The sequence below is a fragment of the Prionailurus bengalensis genome, chromosome F2 (genome assembly GCF_016509475.1).
Source record: "Prionailurus bengalensis isolate Pbe53 chromosome F2, Fcat_Pben_1.1_paternal_pri, whole genome shotgun sequence".
Classification (NCBI taxonomy): Eukaryota; Metazoa; Chordata; class Mammalia; order Carnivora; family Felidae; genus Prionailurus; species Prionailurus bengalensis.
In genome coordinates, this window is record NC_057353.1 from 83,252,494 (window position 1) to 83,275,902 (window position 23,409).

The 23,409-nt window shown below is 60.8% G+C and overlaps 2 protein-coding genes across 8 annotated transcripts; both read right to left on the reverse strand.

Moving 5' to 3' along the window:
* Positions 1-3,800: 3,800 nt before the first annotated feature.
* On the reverse strand, positions 3,801-9,670 carry VPS28 (VPS28 subunit of ESCRT-I). Of its 3 annotated transcripts, none has more exons than XM_043602115.1 (10): positions 9,543-9,670; positions 7,279-7,346; positions 6,626-6,654; positions 6,476-6,513; positions 6,101-6,190; positions 5,229-5,334; positions 5,006-5,107; positions 4,406-4,459; positions 4,202-4,293; positions 3,801-4,114 (listed from the first exon to the last, which is right to left on the reverse strand). In XM_043602115.1, the coding sequence occupies exons 2-10, from the start codon at positions 7,313-7,315 to the stop codon at positions 3,997-3,999; spliced, it is 666 nt and encodes a 221-aa protein (XP_043458050.1). In that variant the 5' UTR covers positions 7,316-7,346; positions 9,543-9,670; the 3' UTR covers positions 3,801-3,996. The 3 variants fall into 3 exon arrangements, with proteins under 3 accessions (XP_043458050.1, XP_043458049.1, XP_043458051.1); XM_043602114.1 differs by having other exon boundaries at positions 9,473-9,583; XM_043602116.1 differs by lacking the exon at positions 6,101-6,190 and having other exon boundaries at positions 9,473-9,589.
* Positions 9,671-9,942: 272 nt separating this feature from the next.
* TONSL (tonsoku like, DNA repair protein) lies at positions 9,943-23,060 on the reverse strand. 5 transcript variants are annotated; one of them, XM_043602111.1, is made up of 26 exons: positions 22,959-23,060; positions 22,769-22,864; positions 22,330-22,472; positions 21,552-21,735; positions 21,071-21,200; positions 20,732-20,903; positions 20,533-20,647; positions 19,846-19,991; positions 19,593-19,745; positions 19,232-19,357; positions 18,909-19,089; positions 17,584-17,666; positions 17,392-17,481; positions 16,970-17,042; positions 16,729-16,892; positions 16,531-16,654; positions 15,643-16,391; positions 15,471-15,547; positions 14,917-15,070; positions 14,752-14,830; positions 13,915-14,216; positions 13,583-13,754; positions 12,687-12,862; positions 12,089-12,162; positions 11,419-11,552; positions 9,943-10,201 (listed from the first exon to the last, which is right to left on the reverse strand). In XM_043602111.1, the coding sequence occupies exons 1-26, from the start codon at positions 22,981-22,983 to the stop codon at positions 10,011-10,013; spliced, it is 4,113 nt and encodes a 1,370-aa protein (XP_043458046.1). In that variant the 5' UTR covers positions 22,984-23,060; the 3' UTR covers positions 9,943-10,010. The 5 variants fall into 5 exon arrangements, with proteins under 5 accessions (XP_043458046.1, XP_043458047.1, XP_043458048.1 ...); XM_043602112.1 differs by having other exon boundaries at positions 13,583-13,646; positions 15,471-15,550; positions 22,959-23,057; XM_043602113.1 differs by having other exon boundaries at positions 13,583-13,646; positions 22,959-23,055.
* Positions 23,061-23,409: the final 349 nt, after the last annotated feature.

Sequence of the window (23,409 nt, forward strand, 5' to 3'; positions counted from 1 at the left end):
GGTCTCAGGGCAGCCTTTGTGGGTTTTTTTTTTTTTTGCTTCCTGGAGGGAGTGTGTGGGCGTCCCCTTCCCCACCTGGTTCAGCTGGCCACTGACCCTGAGCCCTGTGAGGTGTGGTTGGGATGGAAGAGGTGAAGTCCTGGGGCAGCTGGGAGCCAAGGCCCAAGGGACTCTGTCCCCAGAGTCCCGTGGGCCCAGGGCAGGGCATCATGCTGAGGGCAGAGTCCTGGGCCTGAGGTCGCCCCCGCACCCCCCCCCCACATTCATGCTGGATGGCACCACAGTGTGATACCCCTGGGTCCTAAGAAGGGGCTGGGGCAGAGGAGATAGGAAGAGCCTGCCAGGGATTTGGATGATTCTTGGAACCCTGAGTCAGCAAGGAGGGAAGCTGGAGAGATTCAGGCACTCTGAAGACTGTAGGCACAAACTGGCCTTTTTCCTACCCCACTGCACTAGGACCACGGGGCTGGCTGCAGCAGGAATTGGGGACCTGGCTGCTGCCTCAGGCCACCCACTGCTCAAGGGTCTATTACTTCTGGGCAAAGATCTCAGACCAGCCGCCTAGGCTGGCCTTCCCAGGTCCCTGGGCTGAGTGGCAGAATTGCCTGAGCCATTGAGGCTTGTGGCTTGCACTCCCTGGGGCAGCCCCTTTGACCTCAGGAACTTCATGCTGGCCCATATTCCTTTGCTTCATGCACCCTCCACCCCTCCCAGCAGATGCCCTCCATCCCAGCCCAGAGCGGCCACAGCAGGCATCACCAGTGCCCCTGCACATCTGACTGCCCCCTCCCTGGTGCTGGGGTCACCCTCTGGGTGCTGCACCCTCTCGTGTCCCTGGGCCCTTCCTACACCATCCCATCATCCAACACGCACACTGCAGTCCCTCCTGTCTTCAAACACACCTGTGTCCACAGCAGCACTAGTTCAACCTCCAAAACACAGCAACAACCCAGGTGTCCACTGAAGGATGGATGGATGAATGAAATACGGTCTACGTGATATAACGGGAACCCTGTCAGGCTCTTCCTATCTCCTCTGCCCCAGCCCCTCCTTAGGACCCAGGGATATCACACTGTGGTGCCATCGAGCCTGAAAGGGGGGTGGGGGGAGGGCGACCTCAGCCTTAAAAAGGAAGGAAACTTAGGGGCATCTGGCAGGCTCAGTTGGTACAGCCTGTGACTCTTGATCTCAGTGTCGTGAATTCAAGCGCCACATTGGGGATAGCACTTTAAAAATTTTTTGACACATGTACAACATGAATAAGCCAATCGCAAAAAAATAAACCCTGTATGACTCCACTTGTAGGAGGCACCTAGTCAAAATCTGGGGACAGAAGGCAGGATGGTGGCGGCCAGGGGCTGGGGAAGGGGAACGGGGAGCTAGTGTTTACTGAGGACAGTTTCTGTCTGGATGTGGTGATCGCTGTACAGCATTCTTTTTTTTTTTTTTTTAATTTTTTTTTCAACGTTTATTTATTTTTGGGACAGAGACAGAGCATGAACGGAGGAGGGGCAGAGAGAGAGGGAGACACAGAATCGGAAACAGGCTCCAGGATCCGAGCCATCAGCCCAGAGCCTGACGTGGGGCTCGAACTCCCGGACCGCGAGATCGTGACCTGGCTGAAGTCGGACGCTTAACCGACTGCGCCACCCAGGCGCCCCTGTACAGCACTCTTAGTGTACTTCATGCCGCTGAGCTTTAAAACGTTTAAAATGGTCGGGGCGCCTGGCTGGCTCCGTCGGTAAAGCGTGTGGCTCTTCAACGTTTTTTATTTTATTTTTTTATTTTTGGGGCAGAGAGAGACAGAGCATGAACGGGGGAGGGGCAGAGAGAGAGGGAGACACAGAATCAGAAGCAGGCTCCAGGCTCTGAGCCATCAGCCCAGAGCCCGACGCGGGGCTCGAACTCACAGACTGCGAGATCGTGACCTGGCTGAAGTCGGACGCTTAACCGACTGCGCCACCCAGGCGCCCCTAAAGCGTGTGGCTCTTGATCCCAGGGTTGTGGAGTTCAAGCCCCACACACAAAAAATAAAATCTTTACCAAAAAAGGCAAATTTTATGTTGCGCTTAATTACAACAAAAAGAAAAAACCGTATCGACCAAAACAACCTCCGTTGCCCCTTCAGCTGCCATCGACATCAGGATCTGGGGTCTCTGGCACTGGCAGTCTCTTCCAGGCTCCCCTGAAGCACCCCCCCCAATCCTGTCAAAGTCCCCAAGGGCTCCCCAGGCCTCTTAGTGGCGAGTTTCCCCATCTCAGTCTGCCCTGGACCCAGCTGCTTGTCCGCGGCTAGGGCGTCTCTGGGTTTCCTTGGCCCCAGCCATCCCTTCTTCCGCTCCTTTGTGGTGCTTCTATCCCCAACTTCCAAGTGTGACAGTACCAGTCCCAGGGCCTCTTGGGTACAGTTCCTGGCACCTATCAGAGTGAGTTTTTGCCATGGAACTAAAAAGCCTTCATCGTGTTCACTTCCTTCATTCTGAAACTCCAGCTTCTGATGTCCAGCCACCCACCTGATGCCCTTGGCCAGCTGACACAATTAGATTCCGCCTGTGCCGACAGCTCTGGCCACACCCTCACGGAGCCCCTCTGGGTGCAGGTGTCCACATGTCCACAGGAGCTCCTCCGTCTAGCTGTTCTAGTGCAAGGCCTGGGTGTTCACTGCACACCGCATCCAGCCCAGCAGCAAACACTGTGGGTGTGACACACAGCACGGCCCACACCCAGAACCGAAGGACCCTTCTCTGTCCCCCCAACCCCCACCGGGCCAGGCCCCCCATGCCAGTCGCCGCTCTCTGCTGTCTTTCCCTACTAAGACCCAAAGGACATGGGGCACGCCTCCGCTCTGAGGCCCCTGCTGGCATCCGGGGCTCCAGGTACAATCCCAAGTCCTCACCTGGCCTCTCTGCCCCCCTTCTGCCAAATGGCTCTCTACTCCTCTCTTCCTTGCCGACTCTGCTATCCTTGACCGCCTGCCCCGTGCAAAATGGCACCTCCCCAACTGGCAGCCAGTTGACACACAGACTTTATCACCATCCGAAATACTACACACCTTACTTAATTGCCTTTAATGCTACAGACATCCAGAAGTACTACTAGGAAAAAGGAATGCTACAATTAAGCTCTAGCCTGTCCCTCATCCCAGTGCCATAGTCGCCAAAACGTGACACGATGCACCCTGGAATCCAGAGCCTTGGTCTGTGGCTTGCTGCCAGCTGCCTGTGAGGAGGTGGCTGTGACGCCGGGGGCCAGGGCTTCTGCAGGGTTGACAGCCCCTGGCCTCGCAGCAGGTGCAGTAAACACTGGTAACTGAGCCAGCATCGGCCTGTGAACACCCGTGTCCCCACCCGAGGACTGTTGCTTCCCCCACCTGACCTTGCTCCCGAGCAAGGGACACCCTCTGTGGTGGGCAAGACAAACTGTCTGTCCCGTGAGTCATCTACTGGGGCCCCGGTGAACCACTACAAGGACAAGGCCCTGCGCTGGCCTGTGGCGTCCCCCAGGGCAGGGAGAGGTACCGGGGGCAGCACAGCAGTGTTCCGGCCCCCCAGCTGCTTAGAGCTCTCAGGTGAAGGGTGGGGAAGCGGATGTGAAAGGCAGCCTCCTCTGTGGTCAGATTCAAGCCTTACCTGGCCCTTGCTCCCAATCACCCAGGGAAGCTGGCGTCAGACCCTTCCCTGAGGAACGGGCCGCACGTTCAGAGCCTCTGTGCTCCAGCGAGGCAGGATCCCACCCGAGGCCCAGAGGGAAGACAAAAAGGCAGGGCAGGCCCGGCTGGGGGAGGGCAGCCACAGCAGGCATGGGGGGTGAGAAAGCATCTTTATTGTGGGGAGGGCAGGGAGAGAGCTCTGGGGTGGACGGACACACAGACGGAGGAGCTGCTATGAACAGCAAGGCGCATGCAGACCATCCAGGGGTCGAGCGTGGAGCGCAGCTGCAGCCCCTCCACCGGGCCCACCGGAGAGCCTTCCTCCCCAGACCCCGGGACAGGGGGCCTCAGGCATGCAGGAAGCGGTTGAAGGCGTTGTAGGCCGACTCCAGGTCAAAGAGCATCTGGCGCACCTGGGAGTCATCTAGCTCATCAGAGGCCGACATGCCGCTCAGGGTCTGCAGCCTGTGGGAGCACAGCACTGAGGTGTGTGCACGGGAGGGGCTTCTGGGTCCTTGACGGGGCAGGGAAGTCTCGGGCAGGGATGCTCACCACTGGCTGACGGTCTGGCGGCCCTCGAAGTCGGGGGGCAGGTGGCTCATGCGGTGCATGGTCTCCATCAGCTCCCGCAGATCAGGCTGGATCTGTGGACAGGACGCTCGGCTTCCTCTGCCAGGAACCCTCTCCTACCCCCGCCCCTGCCACTCCCTTCTCCAAGCCACCCCTCCATCCCTCTGTCCCCTCCGGGAGCCGCACCTCATCCATGGCACGGATCTCCAGGCGCAGTTTGTCCATAACCGTGATGAAGAGCTGGGAAGAAGTGTGTGTGTGAGGTACCACAGACCCGCCGTAGGGGCTCAGGGTGGGGGACTCCTTGCAGCTCGCGGGCCTGGTTCCTCTGCGGGGCCAGGCCCAGGTCAGCCCCCACCCAGCCCGTCTGGCCCGTTGTCTCCCTCCTCAGCCTCTCTCCTTGGCTATCTGGTCACTGGGTCCCTGCTGGACCCCTCTGTTCCCATAGCCCATGAGCTCTCCTCTATGCCACCTGGCCCACAGGGTTTTGGCTAGGCCTCCTGGAGCTGTGGGTGCATGGGAACCCTGGCTGCACTGACCCTCGGTGCCTCCCACAGGGGTCTCTCTTGGATGCTGCCCAGGGAGAAGGTCCTGCCCACCCCTCATTCCTAACTATGAAGACCCCCTCCCGGTGTGTGTGAGGGCTGCGCAGCCCTGGGAGCCCCGGGCTTCTGTGTACACGGTGGCCACAGCAGGCAGCGTTGGCCCCCCTGACCTCTCTTAGGCCCCCGAGGCCGCAGGAGCCCCCCTGGCCCCTCATAGCTCCCCGAGGCCGCGGGAGCGCACCGAGACCACGTCTGCAATGCAGCGGTTCAGGTTGCCCTTGTCATCTTTGATGGTGATAGGACGGTCCTCTTTGATCCTCTCCATGGCGAGTGGGCAGTCCAGCTGAGGGAGGGCGGGTACCATGGGTACTGGGCCTCACGGGGCAGGTGGCCAGACCCTCCCCAACAGCACCCACACCTCCCGCCTGCTGTTCCCCGGGAAATGGAGGGGCCAGCTCACTCACACGGAACTTGCGGCAGAATTCATCAATGGAGCTGATTTCTGCGCCCTGAACCTGCCGGAAGGCGGCTTTGTACTGGACCAGGAGCCGAGAACAGGCTGCAGTGTACCTAGGGAGAGGGCCAGGCTGCTGCCCTCAGTACAGGCTAGCCCTGCCCACACCTCCTCTCTCTCTCTCGGCCCATCCAGACACAGGGCAGCTCTCAGAGAGATCAGAGATGGGCCACGAAGGCTGAGGCTTCCCTTGGAGTCTAAATACAAGACCTTGGGAGGACAGTAAGCAGAAGAGGGAAGTGGCCCAAATATGGCTGGCTGCCACACGGGATGAGCCCAGACCCAGGCAGAAGCCTGGCCAGCCCCCTCTTCTGGAATACACTGGCCACACCTCCACATCGACAGCTTGTGGACCTACAAGGCAGGCCTGTCTCACTGAACAAAGGCCCCGTGTATCTCCTAAGTGCCAGGCCTGGCCAACATCGCCTCACATGCTGATCTCCCTGACCCTTCTGCTTGCCTTCTGAAGCCCTTTTGTCAATGAGGACATCTGTGCCCAGGGAGAGCCCCCGGCACAGGGGGAACCCCCGACCAAGGTGGTAGACAGGTCTCTCCTCCTGAGACACTTCTGTACCACGACTAGGACTTCCTGGCTGAGACGGTGCCAAAGCCACAAGCACCCAGGGGCAGCCTCCTTGTGCTGGGTGGTTCCCACAGGAGTGGAGCCCCTCACAGCCTGGAGGAGGCAGGATCCATACGAATCCCCAGCTCAGGCCTCAGACCCCTGCTCTTGCTTCCTCCTGAGCACCCATGCCCTGGAAGGCAGAAACAAGCTTCCACAGACTGGCTCTTATCACCGGTGCAAGGTCAGTGGGCTCTCACTCGTTGGGGGTGACGCAGTCCTTGATGTATGCCTTCTCCAGAGCCTGCATTGTCTTCACAACCGCAAACAGCTCCGCCATGTTGTCATATCTGAGGATAGTGTGTCCATCAGGCCACGGCTACCAAAGCCCAGGGAGGGCACTAGCCCTCCCAGGGTGAAGCTGTGGCAGAGCTCTGCATTTCAGCGGCCTCTCCCCTCCCCGCCCCAGCAGAGGCTCCTTGGGAACTGTTTCGCCAGCCTGACCCCAGAATGGGGGTGGTCCAGAGGTTGGGGGAAGTTACTCAGGGGAGGCAGGTGAACATGGTGTGTGTGTGTGTGTGTGTGTGTGTGAGAGAGTGTGTGTTGGGTGGGGGCAGTCCAGGGGCGGGACTCACTTCTCCCGTTCCCGGGCGTTCTTGTACAGCTTCACCTCCTATTGGAGAGAGGACAGTGTGTCAGCCCATGGTACCAGGGTGGCTGCGGGGTCTAGGTGAGGCTCACACAGGCGCTGGCCAATGCTAGCCAGGTGGACATCTGCCACTCACCTCATATAGCTCCGGCTTGTTTCCAGGGGCTGCAACAGAGCAGAGAGCTAGCAAGCTGGCCCCAAAGGCAACCCCAGGGGGCTTGTCCGCTGGCCCTAATCCCAGCCCCATTTAATTAGCCCACCCAAGGCCTCACCCTGTGAAACATCCCAAAGAGCCCAGAGGGAACTGGAAGATAGAGTTCTACTCCCAGCAGCCCACCAACTTGTCGCGGGGTGGGGGACCTGAGCACACGACACTCCTCTGGAGCCAGGGAGACACATGCCAGGCCTGGCTCCTCATTCCACTGCTGCTCCTCAGTTACCTCACTCTATAGCAGGGTCACCACACCTTGCTTACGGTGCAGGGACAGGGCACAAATGATGTTTGTCACATGCTTTGTGACCTTTCCCCTGGCTTGACTCCAGGATACCCAGGACCCCCTGAGGTTCCAGCCACACTAAAGCTCTTATCTTTGTGCCAAGTGGGTCCCACCTGGAGGTCATCTCTGGGCCCCCTGGTGATAAACTGCACCAGTCCCTAGCTGCCCACTGAGGCTTGTATGGGGGAGACACTTATAGCTCCTCCCCCACCCCCCCAACCCTTGGCCTCTGCAGCAGGGCCTGAAAGCCTGGACCCTCTGGGTCCCTGGGTCCAGCTTGGGCCACACTCACCTCCCATGCCTGGAGTGGCTGGGATCCCGTGAAACATCTTGTAGGGCTCAGGTGGCCACAGCAGAGACCTGGGGAGTAGAGCCAATGCCAAATCAAAGGTGACCCCTAATGCCCCTGGGTCTCATGTGCTGGACCTCATGAAGAGCTTCCATGCCCTCAGCAGAGTCAGAGTCAGACAAGAGATAGCTGAGATAGGGGAACTGAAGAACTTCATGAATATCTGCTTTTTTGCTTCCTATTCTGCTTTTATTCTTGCTAGCACCTGTACCCCTGCCTTGCACATGCCTTATAGCACAAACGATGTATGTCTACCTTGTAAAGGTCAAGAAGTTAATAATTTCTTTGGAGTCAGCACAGTAGATAACATCTGAAGAGTGACCGGGCAAGGCTGTCCTGTACATATTCCAGGCCATTGCCATGGGACTTTAGACATCTTGATGTCAAGACCCCCAGGATATGTCTTTGTCCTGACCAATGTCTGGATGCCTGAGAGGACATAACCCTCAATAAAAACTCCTGACCCCAATCAGAGACTCACTATTCTTTGCTTTCCAAATTTCCCAGATGCTCCCTCTGCTATGCTGTCAGTTATGCTATTCAATAAACTCTGTTCTCACTTCCTTCAGGCTCACATTTGATTTCTAACCTGTGTGAAGGTAAGGACCCTCTTGGCTGGTCCAGCAGGGACCCCCTCTGAGCCCCTGGACCTGGCCTGCCTACATCATAGTGATGAACACACAAGGTGTTATGTGCTGTGGTGAGAACACCAGTTCTGCCCTAGAGACTGTCAGGAGGAAGTGGGTGCTGAGGAGCATCTCAGGAGAGGAGAGACCAGTGGCGAGGGGTGGGGGCGCACTGAAGGATGCAAGGCAGAAGATAAGAAGGTGGCAAGTTTCAGAAGACCAGGGGAGGAGCATTTGGGCAGAGAGAAAAGCGTAAATAACACAAGGCCTTTCAGAGGAATGCAGTGAGAGGGATAGACAAGCGGGGGACAGAGCTTTCCGAATGAGGATGGAGGCCGAACCAAGGTACACAGCTCTGGCGATCAGAACTGAGTTTTATACTAATGCAGCGGGACTCACTGACAGATTAAACATAAGCTCCTGGGGCTCCCAGGGGGGAAGTGGGCTGAGAAAGAACAAAAGCATGAGGCCGCTGGGAGGGTCCTGCCCACTCAGGTAGTTGATGCAGTGCCTAGAGTCAGTTTCAGCCATGCTTTGGACGTGAAACCAAACCCACTGAAGAAGTATTTGAAACAGAATGTTAGTTGAAAAGGAATCAAGAACAAGTCCCCTCTTTCTGACCCAATGACAGTCACGTGAGCTGAGTCGGAAGAGATGGAAAAGGAGCAGGCTCCCAGGAACGCTCGCCCTGGCGCTGTTGTGTGGGGTTCCAGAGGCTCCACAGTCATCCAGGGTGTGCTGAGGCAGTTCGGGCCAGAGGAGAGGCCAGGCTAGCTAGCACCGCTGACGCCCGACACTGGGGGTAGGTGGCGTCACACAGGAGACGATTAACAGGGGAACGAAGAGAGAAAGCAGCCCAGGCTGGAGCCCTAGGGTACCCAGGGATCAGAGGGACCAGAGGGAAAGGGTTAAGGAGCACGTCTCCGAGGGAGGGATCTTGTCAGGGAAGGCAGATGCATTACAGAAGTCCAGCGGGTGGCAGCTGGGAGACTACTCAGCAACCCGTCCGAAGCTTCTAAGAGGGGGTGCCCGGGCGGAGAGGACTGAACAGTGGAGAAATAAAGGAAAGAAAGCGCCTGCAGTTCTACGGTGGGATTCCACTCTGTCGCGAAAACGAATGTCCCCTAGCTACAAACGAACATGTAGCTAAATCTCAGAGGCCGGACACTGAACCGAAAAGCGAGTTTCTAGATAATGCCCACATTTGACTGTGTAGATGCCGCCCAGGCTGCCCCCGGGTCCAAGCGAGCAATGAGGCGCCCCGAGGGGGTGAGGCCCGACCGGATGCGGAGGGTGCACGCGGGGTCCGCGTGCGGCTCGGGACGGACCGGCACCCGCGGGACACACCCGGGGCTCCCGCCCGCTGGGAACGCCGCTCTCAGGGGCGTCAAGCCCGGGGAAACGGCTTCGCAACGCCGGGCGGGGCCGGGACTAAAGAGACTACCCCAAGATGAGGAACGAGGTGCCTGGGCGCGAGGGGGACCCTGTGCGACAAGACGACGCGCACGGACCTAGCCCAGCGGCCTTTTCCCATCCGGTTCAGCTGGCCCTTCCTAGTTCGCCCCACCCGGCCCGGGGTACCTGCGCTCGCTCTGCCGGTCGGGGGGACCCGCGGCGCCGCGCTCCCAATCGACCGCTCGGCGCTCTCTTTGACGTTTGCGCCTGCGCACGCATTTACCCCTAGCTCCCGCAATCTACGCTCGATCACCAAGGTCTGCCCCTGAGCACACCTCCCTCCCAATCGACTACCACCATGACGTCCGCGCCTGCGCACCCGGAAATGGGCGCGTCCCGACTCCTGGCCACGCCCGCGGCCGTACAACCCACAGGCGGGAAGAGGCTCCGGGAAAGGAGACTGCCCTCTCCGCGTAACCACCAAATGACCAGAGCTGCCCCCAGTTCCAGCGGGCTCTCAGCTCCCCTACAGCAAAGTGAACCCCCGCTTTCCCCCTCCCACCCGCCTTCCAGGCAGCAGCGGGGGTGGAGGCAGCAGCGGCGATCGTTTATTTGAGGCGAGGGTGGGTTGCAGGGCAAGGGCAGCGCCGCCTGTCAGAGGCGCCGGTAGAAGAGCTGGGGCCCTCGGTCCAGTGTGCACGCACTTCCAGGCTGGCCGGGCAGCAGCTGGCGCAGGGCGTCACGGTCCTCGGTGGAGAGGCGTCTGCTGCACAGCTGCAGCTCCTGGAGCTGCGTAGTGATCCTGTCCCAGAGGCCCAGGCCCAGGGGGCCCTGGACAGCACAGCCTGCAGTGGGGGAGGGGGGAGCTGGTCTCAGGGAGCAGGCCCCAGCGAGGTAGACGGGGGAATCCCGCAGGAGCCAGTGGCGTTCGCAGTACACCTATGGAACTCCCAGGCCTGTGTTCTTTTCTACCGACGTGGCCCTCAGGAAGAGGCCACTTCCCCTGAGCCCCCAGGGGCTACAACCAGGTGCTTGGGCAGATGCCCAGGAGAGGCCCACTAACACCCTAGGAAGGCGTGCGTGCTTCCAGAGAGGCCACCCGGTCCGTGGGCTCCTTTCATAGCCAGTAGGCAGGCAGGAGGGAGACTGGCTAAAATAAATGCTGCAATCACATCTGTGCCTCTGACAGTTTCTATGACAATGCCTGGGGTCTTTCCATCTGTAAAATGGACACTATAGGAATGCCTATGGGTCTTAAGAGGACAGACACTAAGCTGTCAAGGTTTGATCTCCAGGGAGGCCAGAGTGCCCAACAGGCTCAGGACCCTAGGGAGCTAGGGGAGAGGACAGGTACAGATGCCAGGTGTGTGGGAAGCAGCCCCTTAGCTGTGTGCAGATATCCCACCAGCTTGCCTTCAGGGCTGCCTTCTTGGAGGAGCCGGCTTGGCCTTGTGGGGTGGGAGTGAGGAGCAGGAGGAACCCAGGGGTTCCCTGTGTACACACCCACTCCTAGTCCTTATCCTCCTAGAGGGCAAAGCCTGGTACTCTCCTGCCCCAAGCCCTGGCTGGATGTGTCAGGCTATTGGGTGGCCAGTTTACCAAATTAATGTCTCCTGGGGTCATCGTCAAGGCAGCTCTGGTAGGGTACTGTGCCTGGGTGTGGCCAAAATGAGAATACACAGGCTGGGAAGGTAGAGTCAGGGCAGGCCCTGCCTGCAAGTGGGAAAATCCCTCGGTGGCAAGTTTTTGCCATCCTGATCTTGAGCTCTGTCCTTTTGCCAATGGTAATTAGGAAATCCTTGTGAAAGGGGACCCACCCCCGTCCCCTCACCCCAGTCACCATGGTCTCTGAGGTTCAGGCTGAACAGGCCAAAGGCAAAGCCCCCATGGTCCTCCCTGCCCTGTGTTAGGAACCGGGCTTATACCCCCTTCCAGTCACACTGGTCACTGTTCCCCACTGTATCTAACTAAAGGAGCCCAGCCCACCTTTGCCATCTGGCTGGTAGCAGTGACAGCCCATTTAGAGGAAGCACCAGGGCTTCGGGTAGGTCCCCAAGCTCACCTGACAGGCCAAGGAAACTGAGGCCTTGGGGCCGCACCTGGAGGGCAGACAGGAGCTCCTCCAGGCCAACACGGCCAATCTCAGGGTTGGCAGACAGGTCCAGTGAAATGAGTGAGGGGCAAAGAGGAAGGCATCTAAGACAACAAGGGAAGAAATAAAGGGGTCAGCCTCTAGGGAGGGAGGCCCCCAGTACTGCAGAAAGCTGCCCCAGACAAACCACAGCTCTGGGAGCCATAGGCCAGGCCCTATAGGCTCTGCCCCAGTATGCACGGGTGCAAGTACTTCTCTAGGGCCAGCTGGACACTGCCAAGGGCCAGGACCATAGTGACCAGGCCTGGGTATATGCCTCCCTGGCTTGGGTGCCCAACACCGCCAAGAGCCAGCTGAGGCTGGAGGGTCATGAGTGGCCCCGGTAGGGGCTGCTACAACAAAGGGTAATGGGAAAGGCTGTCAGGAGCCTCAGGAGTACGGGAAGAAGAAACACATGGAGGCAGGCTTGAAAGCTGGAAGGAGTGAGGGGAAGAAGCTGTTACTACCAGTTGTTACTACCAGGGCCTCGGGTAGGTCCCCAAGCTCACCTCCCTTCCCTGCCCAACCCAGGGCTCCAGGGTACTGGGACTTGAGATCAGACTCCCTCAGAATAGTGCAGGAGTGGGTGGCACAGCATTACCTGCTCAGTTCTCTCACCGCCTTGTCGCCCAGGTGGTTTGCAGACAGGCTCAAGTGAGTCAGAGCACAGCCTTCCTAGACACAGCAGAGGCCCCAAAGGAGTAGGATTGAGTGGGGCACCTACCCTCTCTGCCTCCCAGTAGAGGACCCAAACCCAGGTCAGATACCTTCCTTCTTCCTCAGAAACAAGGGGCCAAAGACTGCCTGACCCCCAAGGCACCAGAGGGGAGCAGCATCCCTTCAATGTGAAAATCAAAAGGAAACGTCTCCCCTTCTAAGTCATACCCGACATGTGAAAATCACAGGGATCAGCCCCACATGGAAGAGTCAGGGGAGAGAGCCCTAGGAAGCCTGGCCAGACCTTGGGATCTGCCTGGGGTCCCAGGCACCTTTCCTGCCGGCCAGGAATTCACAGCCCGAGGAAGGCAGCTCTCCCAAAAGCTTCACCCACAGCTGTTCTTTCTGAACCTGCAACCCTCTTCCCAGGCTGCTCCTACCCCTGCCAGGTCTCAGGTGCGGAACTGTAGCCCGGACAGCCCAGCCTTGCTTTGCCATGGCACCCCCCACCCCCACCCCTCTCCCACCAGCCGCATACATACCTTAGTCAGGAATCTGACCACAGGCTCCACGAGGTCTGAGTCACTCTTGCTAGCTGCCACAGAGCTAAGCTCCAGGCGCTGGAGGGTGTGAGCGGGCAGGCTCTGCAGGGCCTGGGCCAAGGCACTGGTGCCCAGGATGTTGTAGGACAGAGACAGTGTCTTCAGGTGCTTGGCATCTGCACGGGGGACCAGAACCACTGTCAGCCACACACGGTCACCAACCCAGCCCAGCTGCAATCCTAGGCCCAACACCTTCATGATCCCTCTGGGGAAGCTATCATCCCTGGGATTTTGTGCATGCAGAACTGAGGGAACTCCCACCTGGGGGTTCCCAGGCAGGGAGGGGACAGGGCCAGACTCCTGAGCCCACCCTCTCCCCACCGTCTCTGGGCTACCTGCCTCCCCCAACCCAAGCCAGGACAGAGTACCTGAGACAGGCCCTGGGCCAGGGTGTCTGTGAATGATGGGGTGGGGTTGGAGAGCACCTCCTGCTGCCCTAATCCCAGCCTCTCCACTGCTGTTGCTCTCACATCCCCAAGCCCCACTTCCCAGCCCACCGCTTCTGCAGAAAGGCCCCCTGGAGGACTCCTAGTTCCCAGTCTCTCAGTACTGGGACCACCACTCTCCGCGGCCTCGGTGTCCGTGGTGGGATCATCTAAGGCAAACGGAACGCTAAAGGCTGGTGAGAATAGGGAGACAGGGACAGCGGCCCATGGCACGTCCTAGGGGAATGACCCGAGCCCAGGAAGACCTAGCACATCCACCTATGTGCTCCTAGACACCACGCCTGGTCGCCCGGGGCCCCTCTTGCTCAAGGCTCTCTGTGCCCCTGGACATGCCCTTCTGATGGCAACTGGAACTCTGGGGCCAGGGAGTGGACATGCCCATCAGCTCACCTTGGAAGGCACTAGCTAGGGCTGCCTGGTGGCTCAGGAAGAAGCTGGGGCCAAAGCCACAGGCCTGGAGATGCAAGGTACTGAGTGAGGGGCAGGCTTGCAGGATGAATGCCAGGGCCTGACCACTGCCATCCCCGAGAGGGTTCATGCTTAAGTCCAGCTCCTCCAAGTTCTGTGGAAGACATGGGCCCCCTGGAGAATCTGGTCTCCTTGCCATCCCAGAGCTGGGCAGAGGTCAGCACTCGCCACTGCACCTTCCCACCCAACGACGGGCTGATTGCAAACGTTCTGATGCCGCCCTGTTGCCAGCCTGCTGCTCCCCATGCCTCTACCTGCAAGGTGGTCTGCCCCAGGAGGCCTGTGGCAAGCTGGCGTAGGCCTTCAGGGCCCAGGTGATTGGAAGAGAGATCGAGGAGAATCAGGCCAGGCATGGTGCCCAGGGCGGCCAGCAGCTCAGCAGCACATCCATCCCCCAGCCGGTTCCCTGCCAGGTGCAGCTCCCGGAGAGCCGCGTGCAGCTTCAGGGCCCGCAGCAGTGGGGTGAGCTGGGTCTGGCGCAGAGCCAGGGAGCAGGCGCTGAATGAGGGGCCCGAGCCCTGGCACTCCATGGCCTGGAGCACCTCCTGGTGCTCCTCTGGAGGGGGGGATATAGCGTCACCAGGACCAGAACCTGCCGTTCTGCCCTGGGAATCCTGGGGGGTCAAACCAAACATCTCCCTCCTCACTCATGAGCCCTGGGACACCCCAGAGGTGCTGCAGATCCCAATCCCACAAGCCTGTGGGCCCAGCATCACTTGAGCCCCCACGCATGGCTGGTGGGTGGGGATGTCCCTTCTCTGACTTGTCAGGTCCTCTCGGCAGGGCTCCAACTTCTGTCACCGCCGTATCTCAGGGCCCAAGGCAAGCTCCCTTGGAGAGCCACCCTGGACCTACCCTTCAGTGGCTCTGGTGACTCTATGCCATCCCGCCTCCCACAGGGCCAGTGTTGGGGAACACCCACGTGTGGGCACTGGGCAGAGGAGGAAAACGTGAGGCCAGATGTCGGGGGGAGGGTGGATATCTAGGGCTCTGGGACATTAGGCCCACAGACCTGGGAGTGGCACAGGAAAGTGGACCATGAACACCCAGCCCCTCTGCCCAGGCCACTTGAGGCTCTCCTGGGCTCCTACCTTGCTGCAAGCTCTGGCAGGCCCTGCGGTAGCGGTCAGCCAGCGGGGGGAGGTCCCACGAAGTCACCTCAGCCAATACCTGCAAAGCACCGTCACTAAACAGCCCCGGGGGCCCCCCACGCTGGGGGCTCTCCTATGCTCAGGGCCCAGGCTCCTACCACTCACCTCCTCGTTGCTCTGTAGCACATCAGGGATGGGGTCCTGTGGGGCCAGCAAGGCTCCCTCCTTTCGCAAGACGAGCCTCGGCAGCAGCCCACAGGCCTGGCAGTAGCGCTGGGCAGCCTGATCAGCCAGCCAGGCCACGGAGTGGACCTCCCTGCTGCAGGGACAAAGGGGAAGCTGAGCTGGCCGGGTCCCTGCACACACTGAGGAAAAGCCTCTAGGGTCCTGCCATCTCTAGGTCTATAGCTCTTCTGTCTGGCTCCCTCCCCTCCTCCCGCTGCCCCTGCCCAGGACATGCCCGTGCTCTCTGCAGCTCTTCCAAGCTTTTCCTAGGGGCCACAGGGCCTGGCCTAACCACTCCAGTGCCCTGTCTATGCTCCTGCGGGGCACTCTTGCCCTGGCCTGCAACCTCACATCAGCTATAGGAGGGCCCCTGGACAGCACGGTGACGCAAGTCAAAGTAAGCCCTTGTGACCCGCGCCATCTTATCTGCAAACGTGAGGGTTCTCCCAGGGGTGCCGGGGAAGCTGGGACTCGGAGGGCACGTGATGCCTTACCTGTGTGGGACGGGGATGAGGAAAAGACTGTCCTGAACTCGCACTCGCACCCGGATGGGAGGGGGCAAAGATGGACCCTGCTGGGTGGGGGCAGGGCACAACAGCCTCAGTCAGAAAACACAGCCGTCTAGCCTCACTGCCCCCACCGCCCCCACCCAGGGAGTGCACCCACCGAGGGCTGGCCCGCCACAGGGCTCTTCTCCCCATTGGGCCCCGAGGCCCTGGAGACATCCGGGCTCCACGGAGGCTCTGCAGCCGAGCTACCGTCTCCACCTGCCCTGACCAGTGCACCGCAACTCCTGAGACGGGGCAGCCGGCTCTGCCTGGCCCGGGCCCGGGGCCTGCTGGAGCTCTTGTTGCCTGACCCCGAGGCACTACGACCGGTACTGTCACCACTGCCTGGGGAGCGGGGCAGATGGCCATCCTGGCGGCTGTGGAGCAGTGGTGAGTCGTCCTCCAGCCAGTCTGAGGCCAGACACTCCTCTTCAGGGATGAGCGCTGGCCGTTGCAGGGTGGCCTCGCCTGGACCCCAAGGTGGGCCGGACCCCAGGTGGCAGCTCTGGGCACTGCCCACGCCTCGGACGCCCACCCAGGGAGCACTCGCTGCCGCCGCCTCCCAGTTGCTGGTGGATCCGGGCGTCCAGGCTTTGTCCTGTTGTGGCTGGACAGAATGCCGGGGCCTCTTCTGGTTCGGTCGGGGGGGCCCTGGGTTGTCCTCACCCTCTGAGCTGCTACTGCTGGCCAGTTTGTGCCTGCTCCTCCGAGGCCTGGTCACAGCTGGAACTGTCTGCCCCAGAGAGACCCTGGCACGAGCCTGAGAGGTCTCTGGGGGTCCTGGGCAGGGGCTCGAGGGAGGAGAGACCTCAGGGTCAAACAGCTGGTTACGTGGAAGAGCGTGGGGAGCCTGGGAGCCGTGGGGAGCTGTGGGGGGATAGAATCTCGTGTGAGGCGGCGTCCGTCACTACCCAACCACCCATGCTAAGACGTCACTTGGAATCAGGGCCTGGGGCACTCTCAGGTCAGGGAGAGCTGTCCCCAGGGGCAGACGGTCTGTACTTGCCTCGGCCTGAGGGGGCCGCCCGGAGCAGCCTCTCCATGGCACCAGCCTTCTCTCGGGTTTCGCTGTCCAGATCCTTGCCATACAGCTTCACCCACTGCTGCAGTGTCTCCAGCGGGCTGTGCCCCTGCGTGGCGGTTGGCTGAGCAGGGCCGGCAGGAGCACCCCACCCGCCACGGCCTGGCCTGTACCCCCACTCACCTTCGTGGTTCGGAGTGTGACTGACGCTCCCCGTTCAATGAGCAGTTCAGCCACCTCGAAGTGGCCGCAGTTGAGGGCATCGTGCAGAGGGGTGATGCCTTCACAGCCCTGGCCGCCTGGGTCATCTACCACAGCCCCGTGGTCCAGCAGGAAGCGGACAATGTCTGTGGGCCAGGAGATGTGAGCTAGCTCCCAGCCTTTGTTGGCCCCCGTCCTTGGCACGTACCAGCCCCGTACTCACCCAGATGCCCGTAATTGCAGGCCTCATGCAGGGGTGTCCAGCCACAGTAGTCCCGAGGGTTCAGGGGGTGGCCCTGAGACCAAGGATGGGAAGGAGCCTAACCTGAGTATTCCTCAGGCTGGCCTCACTGTGGGGCTCTGAGGTCCCAGGAGAGCCAGGGCCTGGGTCTCAGAACTCAGAACGGGCCCCGTAAGTCTACCCTCAGGCCTGGCTCTGCCCTGGCCTAGGTCCTAGCGGAGAGAGATGGTCCCCACACAAGATGCATCATCTCAGGGAGGCCCCTGAAGGGACTTGTGCAGGCCCAGCAGCCACGATGCACCCTGCAGCCCCCATGCCCTGCCCTATCCCCTCAGGGAGACAGTGCACCCCAGGAGAGAGTCCCCATGACCCACAGAGTAGCTAGAACGAGGCAGCAGACCCACCTGCCTTACAAGGTCCTGGACACGACCCAGGCGGCCCTCGATGCAAGCTCGGTGTAGCAGAGTCTCCCCAACGTCATTGCGCCGGTTCCACTGTGGACAGTTGTCCCAGGACAGGAAGCAGAGGTGTGAGGGGACCAGGCAGTCCTGGCAAGCATGGGAGGGACACACGCAGTACCCCCACACCATCCTCACCTTGTTCACCCTCTGCCGGCCCAGGCAGGCCCGCAGCTCCTCGTCCTCCTCCGGCTGCTGGGACCAGCCCTCAGCATCACCCTCTGGAACAGAGCCCGGCCCACTCCACGTAAGCCAAGCCCCCCCGTCCCCAGGCTCCCCTGACCTTCCAGGCCTGGAGGACGGGGGTCCAGTGTGAACTGCTATTCCACTCCCAGCCCTGTCCGTGGTTGTTCCTCACTCACAGACCCCCGGCCCACAGGGGATGCACCCGACCTTTCTGCCCACCTGACCCCTATCCATCATGTGCTGACCCCATCCCCAGACCCCTCTGGATCTCCCCACCCCAGACTTCTGTCCCCTCCTGGGAAGCACCCTTGTTGGGCCAAGTCACGCTCACATTACAAATAGCTCATCCCGTGAGCCCAGGTGCCCTCCACCTGCACGTGCCTGGCCTTCCTGTCTGCATCTGCCTCCCCCAACTCACTTGGCTGACCCCACTCCTCTTCTCTGCTCTTGTCCTCTACTCCCTCTGCTGCTGGTCTTTGCTAGAACCTTCTTCTACTTCACGGGCTCCTCTTACGTGACCACTTGCTGAGTGGTATTACCTATAGTTCCTACTTTGGTCCTCTAACTCTCCTCTGGCTGCCTACACCCACATACCGGTGACACGCAGCCTAACCCCCTTCTAAAGCATGGCATAACCTTCCCACAGCTGTTGGCTGCTCACTGAGAGGTTCTGGAAGCCCCTCAAATTCAAAACTGAACTTGTTCCTTGTGGACCCAGGGACAGGTCTCCCACCTCCCGCCTCTCAGCCAGAAGCGAGCCACCGGCTTGCACCCACCAGCGTGGCACCCCCTGGGTGACGGCTCCAGCCTATCCGGCACACCCACCTCCCACAAGGCTGACCCTGCCAGCCTTGAGAGAAAGCCTGCACCAGCTCTCAAGCGTTTCAGGAAGTGCTGAGCTCCTGTGCCTGGCAGCCAGCATGCTGTCTCCACTCCCCTCTTGTCTGCCCTGTGCCCTCCTCTCGTGGTGCCACTTCTCCAGGTCTGACCCTGCACCTCCTTCCCCAGCAGATACCCACTAGCCTTCCCATCAATGACTCTCCTCCAGGAAGGTTCCGGAGCTGCCCCAGAGCCCCCCGCCCCCACTCCCCTCTTCCATCTACCAGCACAGACGGCCCTTCCTCCACAAGGCTGAATCCTCCTGTCTCGAGGCGGTGAGCAGCCCCAATGAGGACTCCCCCTCGCCCGGCCCAGCCCAGGGCCCAGCCCCAGCAGGTGTCAGGGAGGAAATGCCACGTGCAGCTGGCATAGGGGCCAAGGCAGCATTCGGGCCTCACCACTCTCCGAGAGCTCCACGTCGCTGGCCTCGGGGGTGTCACCATCACCCTCCTCCTCCTTATCCTCGTCCTCCTCCTGGTCTCTGGGCACACTCAGCTCCTGCAGCCTGGCTTCAGTGCCAGGGGCCTCCTGGGGCTGCAGCCTTAGCTGCACGCTGTGGAGGTGCTGTAAGACCTGCCTCTGAGGGGCAGGGGATGCCCAGTTCAGGGCTCCAGGGGCACTAGACACCCTGAACGGGGAGATGGGGGTGGGGAACGAGGACAGGCAGGTCGCAGGAAAGCTGCACTGGGGGGGTTCCACGTGCGTGGATGGGCTTCTGTACCTGCAGCTGGGGCCGCTGGGCCTGCTGGGCACAGCTGAGAGCCTTTTGGAAGCATGGTGCCAGCAGCTCATAGGCATCGCCGGCCTCCTCTCGGGATAGCGCAATGTTTAACCAGGTCTTGGCCTCCTGGAGCAGGAGGAGGAGGGATGAGCTTTGTGGCTGCTGTCCGCCCCACGGAACTGGCCCCGGCCAAGGCCCAGCTCCCACTGCTGCCCCCACGAAACAGGAGGACGGCAGCCCTAGAAAGGGAATGCCTGTCCACACAAACACTCGAGAGTGGCGGTCCTGAGGCAGAGCCGTGGAGACCTACTCGCATAGCCCCTCTGCACCCCGGGTGGGACCGGACGCCATTACTGCTCACCTCCAGGGCGTCGCCACCACGCAGCCTCAGCTCCTGTTCATAGTGGGACACGGCCCGGCGGTGGTCCTTCATGTCTCCCAAGGTGGCGGCCAGGGACACGTGGATGACGGCCAGCTCGGGCCCCGGCCTGCTTAGCAGTTCTGCAAAATACAGCTGTGGAGGCAGTGACAGCGAGGCCAGGGCTGCCTCACACCCCACCAGCCCAGAGTGTCACGACCACCCCTTTCCTCCCGCCCCAGCAGGGGACGCACACCTGCTTCTGGTAGGCCTCGGCCGCCTTGGGGAAGTCGCCTGCCTTAGAGAACAGGTCCCCCAGCTGCTCACAGATGCCCATGGCACGCCGGGGGTCACTGGCCTCCGACTCTTGCAGCTGCTGCTGCAGCTGGACCACTGCCAGCACTGCAAGAAGAGCCTTAGTGAAGAGGGGACACAGCGTGGGGCTCCGACCCGACCGCCACCTGTGACTCGTGTGCCCTGGGTGGACACAGCGTCCACTGTCTCTAGGCCTCTGCTCGCCCCTAGGTAAGGGGGCAGTAACAAAACACACCTCGTGGACTTACTGCATGGATCAGGAAACTAGTAACTGACACCTTGAAGAAGCACCTGGCTCACAAGGGGAGCTACTAGCTCCTGCCACTCGTCAGTCCTCACGGGCCACACGCGCCGTCTGCTCTCCCATCCTCTCTGGCAACACTTTCGTCTCCGCCTTGCCAAAAAGATCCTGGCTCGTCTATAAATGCCCAGCCAGCCTCCTGAGCACCCTCAATGTGTCCCTCAGTGTGTCCCCCTCTGACACACCATGCTGAAGGCTCTGAGAAATGGGGGGCTCTCTTCCCAACAAGAAGGGGGTGGGAGCAGGAAAAGGCCTCACACTGATGCCGCCATCTCCTCACCCCTTCCGGGGGAAGTTCAGCACCCTGGGTCCCCTTCCAAGGCTCACCATATTTAAGGGTCCGGCAGATCGCTGCCTTCTGCAAAGGCTTCTGAAAGCCCAACCTGTAGGCTTTCTTCAGGGCTCTTTTGGCAGCCAAAAAGTCCCCCAGGTCTTGGAAGATCTGGGGAGAAAAGAAAGGTGAGATTGCAGGCTCCCTGGAGCCCGAGCCCCTCGGCAGGCAAGGCCCAGAGCTGTAAGTGGGCACCTGCGAGATGAGCACGCAGCAGTCGCTCTCCATGAGCTCCTTCCTCAGGGCACGTGCACACTCACGGGCCCCCTCCAGGCAGCGCATGGCTTGGGAGTGCTGCCCTCGGCGCCAGTGGATGGCACCCAGGTTGTAGCGGGCACGGAATAGGTCCTCGTAGAGGCGGTTCTGCCTGTGGGAGGCGACAGGGCTCAGAGTGACTGGGGGCACCCGAGCGCTGACATGTAGCTGCTGATGCTAAGCCAAGCCTGCTCTATGCCACAGACGTGTGGCAGGTGAGCAGGGAGGGCAGGCGGTGCTCTCTCAGGAGGCTCCTTCCTCCAGGGGCGGAGGCCTTACTCGGCAAGGAAGATGCTCTTCCGGAAATAGTCATTGCACGGGGCCATCTGCTGCAGGCTCTCGAAAGTGAGGCCCAGGTTGAGGTAGAGTCGGGTCCTCATCTCACTCAGCTCTCGCTTGGTCAGCGTCCCTAGAAGGTGCCCCCACAAATCCTCAGTGCCTCATCCCCACTTGGGGTATCTAACTCGGGGTCTGTGCAGCCTCTCCCCCACCCCTCTTCCTGTCTCTTGCTGTGGTGACAAGCTCCTGCTGTAGACAGAGCGTGGGAAGGAACAGACAACGCCCAGATGTGAGGATGTGGGGAGCACAGGCCATGCACCTCCTCATGGGAGGCTTTGAGGACAGATCTCAGCCTAGCAAAGGGTGGGCCCAGGCAAGTAGAACCCACCATACAGACAGAGCAGACACTGGAGCTGTGGCCTCCTCTGCTAGCAGGTCAGGAGGCAGAGGTTGGGAAGGCCTGGCCTCTGAGGTCCCTCACCCTGCAGCTTCTCGTCCACAATAGCCAAGCTCTTCTCAAAGGCAGTCTGTGCCTGCAGCAAGGCGTCCTGTGACTGACAGTGGTCATAGATGTCCAGGTAAGTGCGGCCAATGGTGGCCCAGGCCCTCTGCAGCTCAGTATGATTAGACAGGGAACGGGCCAGCTCCAAGTAGCGTTGCTGGTGCTGGGGTGCAAAGGAATGGCCATTGTGAGCCAGCTCCCACCTCAAGCAAATCCCATATGTACCCCAACTCCAGGAGGCGCCTACCTCTGCCAAGGAGAACCCCCTACGCCCCTCAAATCCCCACAGAGCAGGACAAAGCCAGGCTGCGCAAGTCCCATATCCTCTGTGCCATGGGCTGCCTGTGGGGACAGCGGTGCCACACTCCAACCAGCCATCATCATCATATGGAGGAGACGCTGACTGGGAGTTAGCTGGGCTGTTGCAGCCCCACTCGCCAGGACCCGAGCAGGCCCTTTGTGGACAGTTGTGCCAACTCCCCAGCTGGCCCACAAACACAGCTCAAGTGTTATGTTCGTTAATGGTTTGTGGGGCCAGAGTCCCAGGCTATGATGTGCCTACCCAAAGACCGAACTACAATTCCCTGACACAGGGCTGCCTGAAGAGGCCACGTCCAAGCGTGTCCCCCTCTAGCCAGAGGCCAAGACAGTGAAAACTGTGCTTCTCTCCTCAGAAAGGGACCAGCTCTAAGTGTGGGCTCTGCAGGGCCGGGTGTGGTCAGCATGGGTGCTGGGGGTGGGAGTGGGCTCTGCCCACCTTCAGGGCAGCTGAGTAATCCTCCAGCTCAGCCAGTCGCTCTCCGATCTTGCGGTGGGCCACGGCACAGCCCAGAGGGTCATCGATGCTCTCCAGGAGCTGTAGCTCATGCTGGTGCTCTCGCAGGGCCTCTGCGTAGCGTCCTGGGCAGGCAGGCGCGGCAGGCTTCAGCCCTGGCTGGGCAGTCGGCCAGAGGCTGCGAGGGCGAGCGAGGGCCAGCGAGGGCGAGCGAGGCCGTGGCCGGCCCTGGGCGGCCGGCTCAGCAAGGTTCCTGGCCCCTGCCCTCGGCCTTCCCCCCCCCTCCCCCCCTCCCCCCTCCCCCCCGTCCCCGCTGGCTCACCCGGTCCCCCATCCCTTCCTACCCCCCAGGGCTCCGACCTCCAGCCCTACAGTTCTCCCGGCCCTGGACCACAAGATGGGCCAAGCCCGGGGCACGTACCATGGCTGGCCAGGAGCTCCCCCAGCTGGTGGGAGAGGGCGGCCTCGTCCCGCAGCTGCCCGCTTCTCTGGGCCTTGGCCTTAGCCTTGCTCAGCTCTGCAGAGAGAGGGAGACGAGGCAGGGACGCTAAGCTTCTTCGCCTGAGTGGGCCAGACCCTCTCCTCGCCCAGCATTCCGCCCGGAGACTCACGACGAAGCTCGCGCTCCACATTCATCCTCGATCAGCCGCGCGCGGGGATCCGGACTTCCCGCGTTCCCGGCCGCCGCCGCCGCCGCTCCGCCCCCGCCAGGCGGGGGGCATCCCGGGAAATGTAGTCCAGCCGCCCGAGGCATCGTGGGAGCTGTAGTCCGGCTGACGTCCGGTCTGGAAGGACAGTGAGAGGGCGGCGGGAGGATCGGCACCTCCGTAGGCTCTTGGGGTCGCGTGGAAGCTGAGCCCCATCCTCACCCCTGATCCCGGCCCCGCAGCCGCCCTTGGGGTGCGGTCTCCTGCGCTCGTGCTGCCGCTAACCACTCACACACGCGCAAAGCCTATCTGCGTGAGCGACTTTACTTGGGAGACACACTGCCTTCATATAAAAGGAAATGAAGGGATCTATGATCTAATACCCTTGAGTACTTGGATATGTGCATGTAATCAA

Coding starts and splice junctions, on each gene's coding strand:
- VPS28 (XM_043602114.1), bottom strand. CDS start 9,495: ATGGGAAAAGGCCGCTGGGCTAG. Junction 6,655..7,278: donor AGCCACTCCAGGCATGGGAG/GTGAGTGTGGCC, acceptor GCTCTGTTGCAG/CCCCTGGAAACAAGCCGGAG. Junction 6,514..6,625: donor ACAAGCCGGAGCTATATGAG/GTGAGTGGCAGA, acceptor TCTCTCCAATAG/GAGGTGAAGCTGTACAAGAA.
- TONSL (XM_043602108.1), bottom strand. CDS start 22,983: ATGAATGTGGAGCGCGAGCTTCGTC. Junction 16,392..16,530: donor GGCGGCCCCCTCAGGCCGAG/GCAAGTACAGAC, acceptor ATCCCCCCACAG/CTCCCCACGGCTCCCAGGCT. Junction 15,551..15,642: donor CTGTGGCGGGCCAGCCCTCG/GTGGGTGCACTC, acceptor GCCCCCACCCAG/CAGGGTCCATCTTTGCCCCC.